The 19521-nt window shown below is 44.3% G+C and overlaps 1 protein-coding gene across 1 annotated transcript in view; it reads right to left on the bottom strand.

Annotated features, from left to right (window-relative positions):
* Positions 1-5200: 5200 nt before the first annotated feature.
* LOC139542632 (receptor tyrosine-protein kinase erbB-3-like) overlaps positions 5201-19521 on the bottom strand; it is a 34301-nt gene continuing 19980 nt past the window's right edge. Inside the window, exons 10-28 of the mRNA XM_071348299.1 lie at positions 19149-19222; positions 18930-19020; positions 17703-17920; positions 17446-17578; positions 17229-17322; positions 16882-17036; positions 16737-16790; positions 13867-14008; positions 13406-13525; positions 13150-13248; positions 10133-10318; positions 9789-9944; positions 9261-9336; positions 8981-9127; positions 8707-8804; positions 8287-8472; positions 7987-8046; positions 7568-7838; positions 5201-7308 (exon numbers count right to left, since the gene is read on the bottom strand). Of these exons, the coding sequence (XP_071204400.1) occupies positions 6437-7308; positions 7568-7838; positions 7987-8046; positions 8287-8472; positions 8707-8804; positions 8981-9127; positions 9261-9336; positions 9789-9944; positions 10133-10318; positions 13150-13248; positions 13406-13525; positions 13867-14008; positions 16737-16790; positions 16882-17036; positions 17229-17322; positions 17446-17578; positions 17703-17920; positions 18930-19020; positions 19149-19222 (3232 nt within the window). The 3' untranslated portion in view covers positions 5201-6436. The remainder of the gene's footprint in view (positions 7309-7567; positions 7839-7986; positions 8047-8286; positions 8473-8706; positions 8805-8980; positions 9128-9260; positions 9337-9788; positions 9945-10132; positions 10319-13149; positions 13249-13405; positions 13526-13866; positions 14009-16736; positions 16791-16881; positions 17037-17228; positions 17323-17445; positions 17579-17702; positions 17921-18929; positions 19021-19148; positions 19223-19521) is intronic.

Genomic DNA, 19521 nt, shown 5'->3' with positions numbered 1-19521 from the left:
CAACAGCACATCTGCCACTCTGATCCTCAACACGGGGGCCCCTCAAGGGTGTGTGCTTAGTCCCCTCCTGTACTCCCTGTTCACCCACGACTGCGTGGCCAAGCATGATTCCAGCACCATCATTAAGTTTGCTGACGACACAACAGTGGTAGGCCTGATCACCGACAACGATGACACAGCCTATAGGGAGGAGGTCAGAGACCTGGCAGTGAGGTGTCAGGACAACAACCTCTCCATCAACGTGAGCAAGACAAAGGAGCTGATCGTGAACTACAGGAAAAGGAGGGCTGAACACACCCCCATTCACATTGACGGTGCTGTAGTGGAGCGGGTTGAGAGTTTCAAATTCGTTGGTGTCCACGTTCTCTCTGCTACCACATGGCAAGCGGTACCGGAGCGCCAAGTCTAGATCCAAAAGGCTCCTTAACAACTTCTACCCCCAAGCCATAAGACTGCTGAACAATTAATCAAATGGCCACCCGGATTATTTTGCATTCACAACCCCCCCTTTGTTTTTAAACTGCTGCTATTTGCTGTTTATTATCTATACATAGTCACTTTACCCCTACCTACATGTACAAATTACCTCAACTAACCTGTACCCCTACACATTGACTCGGTACCGATACCCCCTGTTTATAGTCTCGTTATTGTTATTTTATTGTGATACTTTTATTTTATTTTTTACTTTAGTTCATTTAGTATGTATTTTCTTGAGCTGCATTGTTGGTTAAGGGCTTGTAAGTAAGCATTTCACATTAAGGTCTCCCCCTCTTGTATTCGGCGCATGTGACAAATCAAATTTGATTTGTACACTGCATATAAGTATGCCACCAATGCAATTCTAATACATCCACTGATTTTTTTCTTTTTTTGTGTCAAATTAATGAATAATTGTCTTTTGGTGAATTTATATAATTACATTCCGACCTTGTTTACTGTTATCTAGTCCAAATATGGAAAGATTCCACTATTTATTTATGTTTAAATTACTTTCAATGGAGTACTTTTATTTTGAAGCCAAACCGTCGAGTCCACGATTGTGGTTAATCCTTATTGTGGCTAGTTTCACACAGGTACTGCCACTACCAAGCCAGAGATACTTATTAGGAGATGGTAAACTCGTTCAAGAGATCAATGGTTTGCGCTGTGCATTCTGGGTGATTCTGGGACAAGGAGTGCTCTCCTTCAAAGTGTGAATGGGAGTCAATCTGACGCTGGCTCAAAAACCCAACATTAGCATGAATTTCGGTAACAAGAAGTACAACATTACAAATATTTTCAAAGATGTGAGATAAATAACTTGCTCTCTGTAATATTGTATAGCTTTGGAATCGTGAGATTACGTACTTTCGATGAAAATAGGCACGTTTCTCCACTCATACCCTGACTTTGAGAAAGGATTGCGTGACAATTAGTTTGGCAATCGCGTGATGCAGCATGATAACGTGAACGCGATTGGTCGACAGTCTGCTGGGTGGGGCGTTGTACATTATTCCATTCATTGCCCAATGTGATTCCTATCTCCTCCTTTCTGTAATATCAATTCAATTTAAGGGACTTTATTGTCATGGGAAACATATGTTAACATTGCCAAAGCAAGTGAAATAGATAAACAAAAGTTAAATAAACAGTAAACAAAAGTGAAATAAACAGTATGTACAGTAAACATTACACTTACAAAAGTTCCAAAATAAAAAAGACTATCTCTGACCAAGCTCCACTTCATGTAGCTGCTCAAGCCCCCGATTCTCCAATCTCCTCCTATGTTCTTGCTACGTAAGCAAAAACGTCACAACCAAATAGGGCTTTATGGTCTAAATCAGGAATGGGCAACTTGATCGGGATGGGGGTTAAAAAAATCTGAACTCATGAGGGGCCACAGTTGCTCGCGGGTCTGTGTACACACTTTGTTACATCTGCTGTTGTAAAAAGGGCTCTATAAATACACTGCTCAAAAAAATAAAGGGAACACTTAAACAACACAATGTAACTCCAAGTCAATCATACTTCTGTGAAATCAAACTGTCCACTTAGGAAGCAACACTGATTGACAATAAATTTCACATGCTGTTGTGCAAATGGAATAGACAAAAGGTGGAAATTATAGGCAATTAGCAAGACACTCCCAATAAAGGAGTGATTCTGCAGGTGGTGACCACAGACCACTTCTCAGTTCCTATGCTTCCTGGCTGATGTTTTGGTCACTTTTGAATGCTGGCGGTGCTCTCACTCTAGTGGTAACATGAGACGGAGTCTACAACCCACACAAGTGGCTCAGGTAGTGCAGCTCATCCAGGATGGCACATCAATGCGAGCTGTGGCAAGAAGGTTTGCTGTGTCTGTCAGCGTAGTGTCCAGAGCATGGAGGCGCTACCAGGAGACAGGCCAGTACATCAGGAGACGTGGAGGAGGCCGTAGGAGGGCAACAACCCAGCAGCAGAACCGCTACCTCCGCCTTTGTGCAAGGAGTAGCACTGCCAGAGCCCTGCAAAATGACCTCCAGCAGGCCACAAATGTGCGTTTGTACATTCACTCTACCAAAACAGTACACAGTTACAGTAACTCACCCTTCTAGATATCTTGAAACCAGTTCTTGTGTCTTAAAGTTGCCTAAGATAGCTAGTGCTAGCCAAATTCTTTTGCCAGTTAGCTTCTGCAGGCTGGTATGTGACCGTGGCAAAGTAGATTTTTCATATTGCACATCTTTTAATTGTCTCATTAAATGCTTTCAATATTTGTTTATGAATTTCTACAATTTATAGTTTGTATTAGGTTTTTAAGTCATTTAAATTTGGAGCTATTGATATTTAAAAAATATTGCCCCATGTACCATTTACTGATGGTCCCTATCTAGCCCCATAGAGATATCGAATGTCAAATCAAATTGACTCTGGGCATTACAACCTCCAGATTGATGACTGATGGTGGGCAGGATTGAAATAAACCCAACCCCAGGAAAACTAATACGGTACCCTTTATTCCGTGACATAAAATGTGTTCCTATCATCTCGCAAAGCTCTGTTTTGAACGAGACTGACTTTATGATTTACACTTTGTTTTCACACTAGAATTAATATTTCTGACTCATATTGATGCCACATAGGCCATTTTTAAAACAAGAAGTAGCTTTTTAGTGTCAGTCACTCTTTAAAATACAAAAATGGCACACAGAGATATGTCTTAAATATTTTTGATATTTGGATGGCTTTGGATTGGTTTCTCTCCTCTCCTGGTCCTTCATTGAATTCAATGGACGTGGAAAAGCTACAGAGGCAGCTATCCCCTTCAGGTTTGATGAAGGAGGTCCACTTCCCTACGTGCTCACAGCATTAGGCTTCAGGAACAACCTGCTCTGCCAGTAGTCTGGATTGTCAAATGAGCGATCTCCGCCACCAGGCTCCCCCATCCCTACCCCTGCACGCACTTTTACAAATGCCGCCATCCCTGTGCGCTGACCCAGAGCCCTGCAAAATGACCTCCAGCAGGCCACAAATGTGCATGTGTCAGCATATGGTCTCACAATGGCTCTTAGGATCTCATCTCGGTACCTAATGGCAGTCAGGCTCCCTCTGGCGAGCACATGGAGGGCTGTGCGCCCCCACAAAGAAATGCCACCCCACACCATGACTGACCCACCGCCAAAACCGGTCATGCTGGAGGATGTTGCAGGCAGCAGAACGTTCTCCACGGCGTCTCCAGACTCTGTCACGTCTGTCACATGTGCTCATGTGCTCAGTGTGAACCTGCTTTCATCTGTGAAGAGCACAGGGCCCCAGTGGCGAATTTGCCAATCTTGGTGTTCTCTGGCAAATGCCAAACGTCCTGCACGGTGTTGGGCTGTAAGCTCAACCCCCACCTGTGGACGTCGGGCCCTCATACCACCCTCATGGAGTCTGTTTCTGACTGTTTCAGCAGACACATGCACATTTGTGGCCTGCTGGAGGTCATTTTGCAGGGCTCTGGCAGTGCTACTCCTTGCACAAAGGCGGAGGTAGCGGTCCTGCTGCTGGGTTGTTGCCCTCCTACGGCCTCCTCCACGTCTCCTGATGTACTGGCCTGTCTCCTGGTAGCGCCTCCATGCTCTGGACACTACGCTGACAGACACAGCAAACCTTCTTGCCACAGCTCGCATTGATGTGCCATCCTGGATGAGCTGCACTACCTGAGCCACTTGTGTGGGTTGTAGACTCCGTCTCATGCTACCACTAGAGTGAGAGCACCGCCAGCATTCAAAAGTGACCAAAACATCAGCCAGGAAGCATAGGAACTGAGAAGTGGTCTGTGGTCACCACCTGCAGAATCACTCCTTTATTGGGGGTGTCTTGCTAATTGCCTATAATTTCCACCTTTTGTCTATTCCATTTGCACAACAGCATGTGAAATTTATTGTCAATCAGTGTTGCTTCCTAAGTGGACAGTTTGATTTCACAGAAGTATGATTGACTTGGAGTTACATTGTGTTGTTTAAGTGTTCCCTTTATTTTTTTGAGCAGTGTACATTTGATTAATAGAAATAGGCAGGGTTTATGATCCTTGGGACATTGCTACCCTAAACCCTAACCCTAAAGCACTTTTCATACAGCCAGCGGAATATCGTTGAGATACGACTTGATAACTTCTAGAAAATGATCCAGTTTCCCACCTGGGAAGTTTCGGAATCAACCAGTATGAAGCTCTGCGCAAAATAACTTAAGTTAATTTTAATGCGGAGGTTCCAAGTTTCCAATAGCATGTGAACACGGCGTTAGATCAGCATCTTTGATTTCCTTGCGCCTCTACCGAAGGCTGTAGGGACAGCCGCATCAAGGTGCCATCCCACTTCTGACACCAATGTGTAAATTCTGGCCTGGGTCGCATCCTTATCGGGACTCAGTCTATAGTCCCTGAGACTGTCAGTCCAACACCTCAACCGTTATGCACAGAGAATAACTTGACAAGGACACTAATTGTTGTACTAAGGTCACTATAAATGTGGTTCCTGGGATGTTGTTTCAGGTGTTGAGCTCTGGTAATATGCTCAGCCCAACTGGAATAACGACAACATGGAGTGTGCCTATTCATTTCTCACTTAACCCGAAGAATGGGACTGTGTAACAAGTGAACAGCAAGACACCACAGAAATGAATTAAACATCTGTTATCAACAAACAGATTGTGAATTATGCCCATTCCCACTAATTAATGAAAACAATCACATACATTCTTCAAAGAGTTTTATTATGTAGAAAATAATCAATAATATCACTTAAAGGTTACATTAACATTTTCAAAACATGAAAATACCATAGAAAAATAACATTGTACAAAACCATTTTTTGTTCTTATAAGTAAAAACATATACAAAGCTTATAATCGGCCATTTCTATTAGTGCTTCACACACTCAGTGCCTTACACTTATAATACAGTATCATATTTCAAAGAAAAGAAAAACATCCCAAAGCCTATATGTTATTATGGCTAAAAAACATGATCAATGTAAACCTGTAACAGACACATTAATGGCTGAACTTCCTGATTTGGCTTATTTTTTGGCTTGGTCATTAAGAAATGCAGCGGCCATAACTGAAGCCAAACAAGAGTTGTCTTGTAAGGTGGTATAATGTGGGTGTCTCTTGTGTGTGTGTTCGTATGTGGCAAGCGTTTGTACATTCACTCTACCAAAACAGTACACAGTTACAGTAACTCACCCTTCTAGATATCTTGAAACCAGTTCTTGTGTCTTAAAGTTGCCTAAGATAGCTAGTGCTAGCCAAATTCTTTTGCCAGTTAGCTTCTGCAGGCTGGTATGTGACCGTGGCAAAGTAGATTTTTCATATTGCACATCTTTTAATTGTCTCATTAAATGCTTTCAATATTTGTTTATGAATTTCTACAATTTATAGTTTGTATTAGGTTTTTAAGTCATTTAAATTTGGAGCTATTGATATTTAAAAAATATTGCCCCATGTACCATTTACTGATGGTCCCTATCTAGCCCCATAGAGATATCGAATGTCAAATCAAATTGACTCTGGGCATTACAACCTCCAGATTGATGACTGATGGTGGGCAGGATTGAAATAAACCCAACCCCAGGAAAACTAATACGGTACCCTTTATTTCGTGACATAAAATGTTTTCCTATCATCTCGCAAATCTCTGTTTTGAACGAGACTGACTTTATGATTTACACTTTGTTTTGACACTAGAATGAATATTTCTGACTCATATTGATGCCACATAGGCCATTTTTAAAACAAGAAGTAGCTTTTTAGTGTCAGTCGCTCTTTAAAATACAAAAATGGCACACAGAGATATGTCTTAAATATTTTTGATATTTGGATGGCTTTGGATTGGTTTCTCTCCTCTCCTGGTCCTTCATTGAATTCAATGGATGTGGAAAAGCTACAGAGGCAGCTATCCCCTTCAGGTTTGGTGAAGGAGGTCCACTTCCCTACGTGCTCACAGCATTAGGCTTCAGGAACAACCTGCTCTGCCAGTAGTCTGGATTGTCAAATGAGCGATCTCCGCCACCAGGCTCCCCCATCCCTACCCCTGCACGCACTTTTACAAATGCCGCCATCCCTGTGCGCTGACCCCCCATGCCCCCCACTACACCCTCACCTTCTCCCTGCAAATTCTCATACTCCACTGGGTCCCCAGCTCCAGGGGAAGCCAGGGAATCCATGTCCTCGTACTCATCCACCTCTCCCTCTCCTCCTCTCTGCATCCTCAGCCCCTCCCTGCTTCGCAGAGCCTGCCTCAGCTTGGGCTGCCTGTTAGTGTAATGATAGTCGTCCTCTTCTACGTATTCATCGTCATCTTCCTCCACCTCTCTTGCGCCTCTCATCCGCTGTTTGGGCGTAGCTCCAGGATGAGGGACAACTCGTGTTGGGGGATCGTCTGGTCTTTCACTGGCCTCTGGTCCAACACTTCGAATGTCCATGTACTCATATTCAACGTCACCAGAGCCCCTTTCCTCTATTTTGTCTGAATCAGAGTTGAGGGCAGGGAATTCACAGTCCTGGTTGGTTTGGCCTCCCCTGTTCTCCCCAGCTGATGTCCTGTGCCCTGTGCACTCTGTATACTCTGTGTCCAGGGATGGCAGAGAAGAGCGTTGCCTCTTGTTCATCTTCAACCACTGGCCATCTTTGGAGTGGCCAGGCTGCTGCCTGGGGGAGAGAGACATCATGAACGCCTGTTTGTTCATGTACTCATATTCTTCACAGGCACTGTCATTGTCCTCCGAGGGTCCTGACGGGTATGAGGGAACCTTGGAAGTCCTCCCGTGAGGAAGGGTGACCCGTGAGCTAGACAGTAGCGTATCTGTGGAGAACAGTGACAAGGGAAAGAGGAATGAGTAAGGTGATCCAGAGATCTGAAATGATCTGAGTAATTAACACTGACACTTTGAGTTATAACAATGACCATGCACCCATCCACAAACAAAAACATGTGACTCTATTTATATAGCTTAAAGAAAATATAAAAATGCAATATGTTCAATAGTCAGAAACACAAAGATATATGTTCCTATGCATATTGTGTGTGTATGTTTGTTTTCGTGATCTATCTATGGTATCACCTCTCTCTGGACTGTCACCCAGTCCGGGGAGCACGTATCCGTTTTGGTCCTCCTCCCCCTCTGTGTCAGGGGAGGGGGTCTCAGACAGCACCCCTGACATGCTGTCCCTCTGGGACATGTAGGCACTGTCCTCCCGATGCCACTTCCTCTGCAGGCTGCCAGCCAAGTCCTCGCTCATCTCCAGCTCCACCAACGTGCCCCGCCCCTCTGAGCTCTCTGACACAGTGCGGGCGGAGTTGAGGCGAGAGCGAGATGCTGGCGGCCACACCATCTATATAGAGGTACAGGGGGTATAATGTCAAATGAGTGATCAACCCTTTAGGTTTGATATAGGCTGGAAGACTTTCAATAATACATGTGTTAGCATGTAAACGTTTTCAGTAGGTTTTCATGTATCTTTGTCATCTCTAGTGACTGACCTGAGAGTTATCCAGTCCTGGGTTCATGGGCAGGTATCCAGCCTGACTGCTGTGAACACCCTGAGGGGAATACAGGAATGGGACAGGACGGGATGGGAGTTAGAAAAACAACTAGTTGAACAAAAGGTTGTTTCGATCTGCCCATGTTATACATTGACGACGTGACCTGACCAGGACTATAGGCTATAACTTGGATTTTCCTGGTCAGGTCACATGGTCCGGAAAAACTCCTGGCCCCATACAGTTTAAAATGTATGCATCGGATATGCATCGGGAGAGATGCCTTATATGAGCCCTCACCCTGTGGCTTTCCATTCGTGAGAGTCGAGAAAGACTCCTGGCCTGTGACAGATAGAGAGGAGGTGTGGCCATGCCGTCCCCTAGCCTCTCCTCATCCTGGTCCTCCAGCCCCGCCTCCATGTGATCCAGTTCTGTAACTCGGTGGTGAGACTCGTCTGAGGGAGAGTCCGACGGGCTGCAGTCCCCCTGGTGAACAGAGGAAGATAAAGAAATAAACTTCAATCATCATCATCACTAACAACATCATTATTATTATCCTCATGAGCTGACATTTGGTGTGGATGAACAAGAGTGTGACTCAGGCAAACAGCACAGTCTTGGGACTGTATTGATTGGCATTTGGGAGTGGACTCCAAAAAACACATTCTTAGCAAACATTGATTTATATGGCTATCTCCCAGGTGTGGCATTCTGTCTTACCTTGATCACAAGGTACCGAGGCGGGTCCCTGGCCATTCTGGTAAACTCATTGGCCAGTTCCTTGAAGGTGGGACGGACATTCTCGTCAATCATCCAGCCTGTAAATGATGATCATGCCATGTGAGTCCCATTTGAAAATGGTGTCAGTTGTTTGAACATTCTTTATATACTACACTTTCATAGCAAATCAAATGATTTCAATGCAATGTACTCTAACACATTTCACACAGATCTGATAGGAATTGAGGGTGAAGGAGAGAGGGTGGGCACTCACACTTGACCATGACCATGTAAACATCTATGGTACAGATGTGTGGCTGGGAGAGACGCTCGCCCTTCTCCAGCAGGTCAGGCACTTCCTGTGGACGCATCGTTGAGTAGGGCTCCGCCCCATATGACATCATCTCCCACACGGTCACTCCTGCAAGATGGAGTAATATAATTGACATTCTAAAATCCTGGTAACTCAACATACACATAAGTACTTTCAAGTTACCGTTGATATAAAAGTCTATAAAAGCACACGAAACATACACACACACACAGTGACTCACCATAGCTCCAGACATCACTTTGATGTGTGTATCTGCGGAACAAGATGCTCTCCAGAGCCATCCATTTGATAGGCGTCTGTGGTGAGAGAGACAAGACAGGGAACTATGTCACCATGAGTTGCACCCAGTTCAAAGCCTTTGGCCACTGGGAAAAAACACCTATTAGTTAGTGTTCATGGCAACAATAGAAAACATGTAGAGAAACAGGCCATGTATCTAGTCAACATCTCACCTAACAGAAAACACACAGGCCATGTATGTAGTCAACATCTCACCTAACAGAAAATACACAGGCCATGTATGTAGTCAACATCTCACCTAACAGAAAATACACAGGTCATGTATGTAGTCAACATCTCACCTAACAGAAAATACACAGTCCATGTATGTAGTCAACATCTCACCTAACAGAAAAGATAACAGATGGTGCACAGGATGGTTTTTCCAGAAGAAGATAAATAGTAGGCTGAGACATTGTCCATGACAAGTTATTCCGGACCATGGGACCTAACCAAGAAGCCAACACACCTTGACCTCATTGTAGAAGTACTTCTTGTCGTCAGGGTATAGCAGGTCTGCGATGCCATAGTCAGAGATCTGGACCATGTAGTCACTTTTCAAGAGAACATTCCTGGCTGCCAGGTTTCTGTGGACCATCCTGTGTTCCTCCAAATAGTACATACCCTGACGTGGGAGAGGACACACACCTCGGTCACAGTAACAATAACATGCACGCATACACACACACACACACACACACACACACACACACACACACACACACACACACACACACACACACACACACACACACACACACACACACACACACACACACACACACACACACACACACACACACGGTATCTCACCTTGGCAATCTGCACACACCAGTTGAGCAGCCTCTGTGGGTCCAGGCTATCCCTGTAGTGCCTGATGTGCTCCAGTAAGGACCCCTGAGTGCTGAGCTGGGTGACCAGCTGGAGACTGGCACCTGGACAGACGCCTAAGAGCCTGACTATGTACTGGTGGTCCAAGCTACCCATCGCCAACATGTGCTGCAGGGGTTATTAGAAAAATCTGCATTAGTAAACAGAGTCAAGATAAGTGTTATCAGGTCAGTTATGATTTGAAGGGGAAGATGTTCTTGAGAATGGGTATGTGAGATATACACTACCGTTCAAAAGTTTGGGGTCACTTAGAAATGTCCTTCTTCTTGTCCATTAAAATAACATCAAATTGATCAGAAATACAGTGTAGACATTGTTAATGTTGTAAATGACTATTGTAGCTGGAAACGGCAGATTTTTTATGGAATATCTACATAGGCGTACAGAGGCCCATTATCAGCAAACATCACTCCTGTGTTCCAATGGTACGTTGTGTTAGCTAATCCAAGTTTATCATTTTAAAAGGCTAATTGATAATTAGAAAACCCTTTTGCAATTATGTTATCACAGCTGAAATCTGTTGTCCTGATTAAAGAAGAAATAAAACTGGCCTTCTTTAGTCTAGTTGAGTATCTGGCGCATCAGCATTTGTGGGTTCGATTACAGGCTCAAAAAGGCAAGAAACAAAGAACTTGCTTCTGAAACTCGTCAGTCTATTCTTGTTCTGAGAAATTATGGCTATTCCATGCGAGAAATTGGCAAGAAACTGAAGATCTCGTACAATGCTGTGTACTACTCCCTTCACAGAACAGTGCAAACTGCCTCTAACCAGAATAGAAAGAGGAGTGGGAGGACCCGGTGCACAACTGAGCAAGAGGACAAGTACATTAGATTGTCCAGTTTGAGAAACAGATGCCTCACAAGTCCTCAACTGGCAGCTTCATTAAATAGTACCCGCAAAACACCAGGCTCAATATCAACAGTGAAGTGGCGACTCCGGGATGCTGGTCTTCTAGGCAGAGTTGCAAAGAAAAAGGCATATCTCAGACTGGCCAATAAAAATAAAAGATTAAGATGGGCAAAAGAACACAGACACTGGACAGAGGAACTCTGCCTAGAAGGATAAACTTGGATTAGCTAACACAACGTGCCATTGGAGCACAGGAGTGATGTTTGCTGATAATGGGCCTCTGTACACCTACAGTGGGGAGAACAAGTATTTGATACACTGACAATTTTGCAGGTTTTCCTACTTACAAAGCATGTAGAGGTCTGTAATTTTTATCATAGGTACACTTCAACTGTGAGAGAAGGAATCTAAAACAAAAATCCAGAAAATTACATTGTATGATTTTTAATTAATTAATTTGCATTTTATTGCATGACATAAGTATTTGATACATCAGAAAAGCAGAACTGAATATTTGGTACAGAAACCTTAGTTTGCAATTACAGAGATCATACGTTTCCTGTAGTTCTTGACCAGGTTTGCACACACTGCAGCAGGGATTTTGGCCCACTCCTCCATACAGACCTTCTCCAGATCCTTCAGGTTTCGGGGCTGTCGCTGGGCAATACGGACTTTCGGCTCCCTCCAAAGATTTTCTATTGGGTTCAGGTCTGGAGACTGGATAGGCCACTCCAGGACCTTGAGATGCTTCTTACGGAGCCACTCCTTAGTTGCCCTGGCTGTGTGTTTCGGGTCGTTGTCATGCTGGAAGACCCAGCCACGACCCATCTTCAATGCTCTTACTGAGGGAAGGAGGTTGTTGGTCAAGATCTCGCGATACATGGCCCCATCCATCCTCCCTTCAATACGGTGCAGTCGTCCTGTCCCCTTTGCAGAAAAGCATCCCCAAAGAATGATGTTTCCACCTCCATGCTTCACGGTTGGGATGGTGTTCTTGGGGTTGTACTCATCCTTCTATTCCTCCAAACACGGCGAGTGGAGTTTAGAGCAAAAAGCTCTATTTTTGTCTCATCAGACCACATGACCTTCTCCCATTCCTCCTCTGGATCATCCAGATGGTCATTGGCAAACTTCAGACGGGCCTGGACATGCGCTGGCTTGAGCAGGGGGACCTTGCGTGCGCTGCAGGATTTTAATCCATGACGGCGTAGTGTGTTACTAATGGTTTTCTTTGAGACTGTGGTCCCAGCTCTCTTCAGGTCATTGACCAGGTCCTGCCGTGTAGTTCTGGGCTGATCCCTCACATTCCTCATGATCATTGATGCCCCACGAGGTGAGATCTTGCATGGAGCCCCAGACCGAGGGTGATTGACCGTCATCTTGAACTTCTTCCATTTTCTAATAATTGTGCCAACAGTTGTTGCCTTCTCACCAAGCTGCTTGCCTATTGTCCTGTAGCCCATCCCAGCCTTGTACAGGTCTACAATTTATCCCTGATGTCCTTACACAGCTCTCTGGTCTTGGCCATTGTGGAGAGGTTGGAGTCTGTTTGATTGAGTGTGTGGACAGGTGTCTTTTATACAGGTAACGAGTTCAAACAGGTGCAGTTAATACAGGTAATGAGTGGAGAACAGGAGGGCTTCTTAAAGAAAAACTAACAGGTCTGTGAGAGCCGGAATTCTTACTGGTTGGTAGGTGATCAAATACTTATGTCATGCAATAAAATGCAAATTAATTACTTAAAAATCATACAATGTGATTTTCTGGATTTTTGTTTTAGATTCCGTCTCTCACAGTTGAAGTGTACCTATGATAAAAATGACAGACCTCTACATGCTTTGTAAGTAGGAAAACCTGCAAAATCGGCAGTGTATCAAATACTTGTTCTCCCCACTGTATGTAGATATTCCATTAAAAAATCTGCCGTTTTCATCTACAATAGTCATTTACAACATTAACAATGTCTACACTGTATTTCTGATCAATTTGATGTTATTTTAATGACAAAAAATTAGCTTTTCTTTCAAAAACAAGGACATTTCTAAGTGACCCCAAACTTTTGAACGGTAGTGTATATATATTTTCTTACGTCTGTGATCTCATGGAAGGTCTGCCGCCCCGTTCGATCATGAATAGTCTTTATGGCCACGGGGATCTTTACTGAGTCTCCCTCAGGAATCCAAATGCCCTGAGAAAGGTGGAGGAAAAGACAGGGGGAGAGGGGTTACCTCACAATGAAACAAAGACAAGTAAGGTAAGAAGCACAATTTGGTAAATGGTAGAAAGGTGCATAGTGATGATGAAAATAGGGGGTTTAAGAGGGGGACGGTTGATGTTGTAAGCACCTTGTGAATGGAGCCAAACACCCCGGTGCCCAGCAGCTTGATCTTACGGAGCTCTCGGACCTTCAGGATCCTCGCATGAACTTTGACCCCCTTCTCACCAGGGTCCAAGGGCTCTAAACTCTACAGACAAACACAAATGCACACAGTTAATATCAGGACATATCAAGACAATAACACACACAAACAGTGCTTTTAAAAAATCCTTATTTTCTCTCTCTCTCTCTCTCTCTCTCTCTCTCTCTCTCTCTCTCTCTCTCTCTCTCTCTCTCTCTCTCTCTCTCTCTCTCTCTCTCTCTCTCTCTCTCTCCTCTCTCTCTCTCTCTCTCTCTCTCTCTCTCTCTCTCTCACTCACTCACTCACTCACTCACTCACTCACTCACTCACTCACTCACTCACTCACTCACTCACTCACTCACTCACTCACTCACTCACACACACCCTCTCTCCCCTCCCCTTCCCACCTCTCCACTCGCCAGGTATCTCCTCATGGCTCTCTTGCGCCGGATGGCAAGACCTCGGCGGTACAGAACACTCATCACAAAGATAGAGATGCCCACTATCACCACTGCCAAAACTCCCAGAACAATGCCTATAATGGGTTGGCTGGAAAAAGACACAGGAAGAGGTATTAGCCAATCAGCAGCTGATATACAGTGCATTCGGAAAGTATTTAGACCCCTTGACTTTTTCCACATTTTGCTATGTTAAAGACTTATTCTAGAGACTATTTTAAAAAATCTAATCAATGTACGCCATAATGACAAAGCGATAACAATTTTTGATGAAATGTTGGCAAATTCAATTGATTGGACATGATTTGGAAAGGCACCCACCTGTCTATATAAGTTCCCACAGTTGACAGTGCATGTCAGAGCAAAAACCAAGACATGAGGTTGAAGGAATTGTCTGTAGAGCTCCGAGACAGGATTGTGTCGAGGCACAGATATGGGGAAGGGTACCAAACATTTCGGCAGCATTGAAGGTCCCCAAGAACACAGTGGCCTCCATCATTCTTAAATGGAAGAAGTTTGGAACCACCAAGACTCTTCCTAGAGCTGGCCACCCGGCCAAACTGAGCAATCAGGGGAGAAGGGCCTTGGTCAGGAAGATGACCAAGAACACGACGGTCATTCTGACAGAGCTCCAGAGTTCCTCTGTTTAGATGGGAGAACCTTCCAGAAGGAGAACCATATCTGCAGAACTCCACCAATCAGGCCTTTATAGTAGTGGCCAGACGGAAGCCACTCCTCAGTAAAAGGACTCTCGGAACATGAGAAACAAGATTCTCTGGTCTGATGAAACCAAGATCAAACTCTTTGGCTTGAATGCCAAGCGTTACGTCTGGAGGAAACCTGGCACCATCCCTACGGTGATGAATGGTGGTGGCAGCATCATGCTGTGGGGATGTTTTTCAGTGGCAGAGACTGGGAGACTAATCAGGATCAAGGGAAAGATGAACAGAGCAATGTAGAGAGAGACCTCCTTGAGAAAAACCTGCTCCAGAGCACTCAGGATCTCAGACTGGGACGAAGGTTCACCTTCCAACAGGACAACAACACTAAGCACACAGCCAAGATAATGCAGGAGTGGCTTCGGGACAAGTCTCTGAATGTCTTTGAGTGGCCCAGCAAGAGCCTGGACTTGAACCTTATCAAACATCTCTGGAGAGACCTTAAAGTAGCTGTGCAGCAACGCTCTCCATCCAACCTGACAGAGCTTGAGAGGATTTGCAGAGACGAATGGGAGAAACTCCCCAAATACAGGTGTGCCAAGCTTGTAGCGTCATACCCAAGAAGACTCGAGGATGTAATTGCTGCCAAAGATGCTTCGACAAAGCACTGTGTAAAGGGTCTGAATACTTACAGTACCAGTCAGAAGTTTGGATACACTTACTCATTCAAGGGTTTTTCTTTATTTTTACTATTTTCTACATTGGAGAATAATAGTAAAGCCATCAACACTTGGCATTCTCTCAACCAGCTTCATGAGGTAGTCACCTGGAATGCATTTCAATTAACAGGTGTGCCTTGTTTAAAGTTAATTTGTGGAATTTATTTCCTTCTTAATGAGTTTGATCCAATCAGTTCTGTTGTGACAAGGTAGGGATGGTATACAGAAGATAGTCTTATTTTTTGTAAAAGACCAAGTCCATATTATGGCACGAACAGCTCAAATAAGCAAAGACAAACGACAGTCCATCATTACTTTAAGATTTGTAGGTCAGTCAATTTGGAAAATTTCCATAACTTTTAAAGTTTCTTCAAGTGCAGTCGCAAAAACCATCACGCCCTATGATGAAACTGTCTCTTACAAGGATTACCACAGGAAAGGAAGACCCAGAGTTACCTCCGCTGCAGAGGATAAGTTCATTACAGTTACCAGCCTCAGAAATTGCAGCCCAAATAAATGATTCACAGAGTTCAAGTGACAGACACATCTCAACATCAACTGCTCAGAGGAGACTGTGTGAATGAGTTCTTCAAGGTCAAATTTGTGTAAATAAAATACTACTAAAGGACACCAATAGGAAGAAGAGACTTGCTTGGGCCAAGATTCACGAGCAATGGACATTAGACCGGTGGAAATCTGTCCTTTGGTCTGATGAGTCCAAATTTGGGATATTTGGTTCCAACTGCTGTGTCTTTGTGAGATGCAGAGTAGGTGAACGGATGATCTCCGCATGTGCGGTTCCCACTGTGAAGCATGGAGGAGGAGGTGTGATGGTGTGGGGGTGCTTTGCAAGTGACATTGTCAGTGATTTATTTAGAATTCAAGGTACACTTAACCAGCATGGCTATCACAGTATTCTGCAGCGATACACCACCCATCCAGTTTACGCTTAGTGGGACTATCATTTGTTTTTCAACAGGACAATGACAAAACACACCTCCAGGCTGTGTAAGGGCTATTTGACCAAGAAGGAGAGTGATTGAGTGCTGCGTCACATGATCTGGCCTCCACATGTCTTCACTATTATTCTAAAATGTAGAAAATAGTTCAAATAAAGAAAAACCCTTGAATGAGCAGGTGTGTCCAAATTTTTGACTGGTACTGTATGTAAATGTGATATTTCAGTTTTTGCTTTGTCATTATAGGTTATAGTGTTAGATTGATGAGGGGGGAAAACTATTTGATCAATTTTAGATCAAGGCTGTACGTAACAAAATGTGGAAAAAGTCAAGGGGTCTGAATATTTTCCGAATGCACCGTACAATAATGAAGATTGCTGTGTTCTAGACTAGAGAACACAGAACACACTTTAATTGTCATTACATTGAGGAGATATCAGGTTGTCAGTCACATGTGGAGAAAAGACAGAGGCTCCACTCACCTAGTGGTTAATCTGGACGAGTCCAAACAGTCCCCAATGCCTGGCCCTGAGCAACTGAAAACACAGAACAGAGAGATATTTAACACGCACGCAACGCACGCACACACACACACACCCCTCCCCCATTCTCTGACTCGTTTCTCACCCCTGGGTGCAGTTGAGGTGGCAGTGCTCACAGCGTCTCTGCTGGTTGGGGTATTTAAAGATGAGACCCTTCTCCCCCATCACTCCCTCAGGGCATGAAGACACACAGTGGGGACCGTCCCTCAGACTGGCACACACCACACACTTATTAGCTCCCTGCAGAGAGACAGAGAGGGAGAGAGAGGACAATTTCCATCTAACTGTGGTCCAGAATATCATCCACAAGGTGGCAGAAAAACACTACATTTCAGATAGTCCTGACAATTTTGAGAGACACTTTTCAACTGATCACTCTGAGCTTATGTCTTTTTATGATGCATTGAGAGATATGGTCAGAGGTGTGCATACCGGTCCTGTGCAGGTGAGCTGTCCCTCCTGGACCTCACACTCTGAGTGACAGGGCATACACTCGCCCTTTGGACCTGAAAACTCACGCCCCTCCCTGGAGAAAAACATAGAGATTGAGATTGAAAAAGAGGTTGAACACATAGTCACACACACACATTGAGACATACTGACAAATCTACATTATAATAAAGATACATTGTTTTGACTGACTACTGACCCAGTGAGAAATCTGCACTGATGGACACAGGTTCCTCCTCGGTTGAAGTTCTTACAGGACATACACTGGTCCGGACCAGGACCCCAACACCCCTCCAACGAACACAGTGGGTCACACATGTGCCCCTCCTCAACTACACACACACACAAACAGAAACATATGCAAAAAACTATTAGTACTTTACTAGTTTACCCGCCATATTCACTCAATGATTTTGAGATTTCACTCAGTCTCTCTCCTCAGTCCCCCTGTCTCACCACACTGGCTCTGGAGACGATTCTCCTTGACGTCAATGTTCTTCTGGCGGCGCTGTGGGCGGGAGCTGCTGCTGAAGAGGCGTGTCCAGTTGACAGTGTGGTGGTAGCACAGCTTCTTGTTTCCTGTGATGTAGACGCCGCCGTCGTTGATCCTCCGCAGCGAGCGCAGCCCCAGAGATGTCAGGGACGGGATGCGCATCACCAGCAGGGAGTAACCCCTGAACAAGAGGGAGGAGGGAATAACGCAGGAGGAGGAAGATGGGCAGGGCAGAGGGGTAGAGAGGCAGTGAGATGACAGGAAGGGAGAGTGGGTCAAAGGTGAGGGAGCAGAGAGAGGAGAACCATCAGGGTGGAGGGAATGGAGGATACTTCAGACAAAATATGTACAAATGTATACTGGTGCTGGGAACATCAAGTCAGGACAGATAAAAAAATGAATTGCGCAATCGGCATTGCTGCTCCCAAACACTAATTGTCTACATGCAGACAGAAAATATGTATGTTGCTATGTAGGGAATGCATATGTCATTGTCTTTGAGATTAGTTTCATCAATAACACTTATTCACCCAGTGACTCCCAGTACCCAACTCTTCACTTATACGTAGACGTGTCTATGGTCATATGGTATGATCAAGTTCAAAATACAATCATGAGGATAGTGGTTACCTTATACCTCAACACAAATCCTTCACCCACCACCACCACCAACTGAGACACTTCCCATACAATTCAAGACACAACACATAACCAATTCTGAGTAAAATGTTGCTTAGCATAGTCACAGGTGATAAGGAGGAAATTGTGTAAGTATGATGTCATATCAGGAAGATTAGTATAACAGCTGTCACAAACACTACTGTACCTTTTAGAGCGCCCTCTGATGGGACAAACAAGACAGAGAGAGAGACAGAAGAGACAGAGAGACAGAGAGAGGAAAACAGAAGAGACAGAGAGACAGAAGAGACAGAGAGACAGAAGAGACAGAGAGAGAGGAGAACAGAGTAGAGAATGAGAAAAGGGATGAAAGAGGATGAGAGAAAGTGGTGACAAGACACACAAGACACAACAGGTCTACAATGCAGTTGAACACAGATGGAGATGGTGATGGGTTCAGTGTACACATACTGTAGAATGTGAACAAGATATTTCTTCTTTCCTTAGTGCAGAGAGACAGAGACACAAGTATAATGTCAGACAGTGAGGGAGACAGACAGACAGATCGTCACCTGTAAAGAGTTCTTCCTTGTATGGTTGTCAAGTTGGAGAACACTGACAGGTCTGTCAGAGTTTCCGGCCATGACTGGATACTCAGAATGTCTGGCAACCGGAGAAGGTGTGTTACAAACAAAGAAGGTGTGTTACAGAACACCATACAAACACACCACTAAACTGACACTTGCACTTGAAACTTCAACACACACACACACATTCATACACACACATACTTGTGATCTCTCGCACAGTTCTGAAGATCTTCAGTTTCTCTGGGTCCAAAGCTGTGATGTTGTTGTAGGGATCACTGTGTATAGAAGATCAACCAACAGAGAAGTAGTGAGGACCAACGAAAAGGGAACAAGTTGACATTACTGTGTCATTTTGAATATACAGATGTAGGATCTTCATTTGAGCCAGTTTGCTACAGCAGGAAAACGAGCCTGCAGAAACAGGACTTGTGAATTATTATCTGGATTATAATTAATGGAATTTTTTTTGTAGGGGATGATACATTTTTCATTAGGGCAAATCAAGTCTGACATTTTAAAGTGGAAATTAGAAACCTTAGAAGCCTTTTTTAACCTTGAATAGACTACAAGTTTG

This window comes from Salvelinus alpinus, chromosome 2 (genome assembly GCF_045679555.1).
Source record: "Salvelinus alpinus chromosome 2, SLU_Salpinus.1, whole genome shotgun sequence".
Lineage (NCBI taxonomy): Eukaryota > Metazoa > Chordata > Actinopteri > Salmoniformes > Salmonidae > Salvelinus > Salvelinus alpinus.
This window is presented reverse-complemented; position numbering and strand designations above follow the sequence as displayed.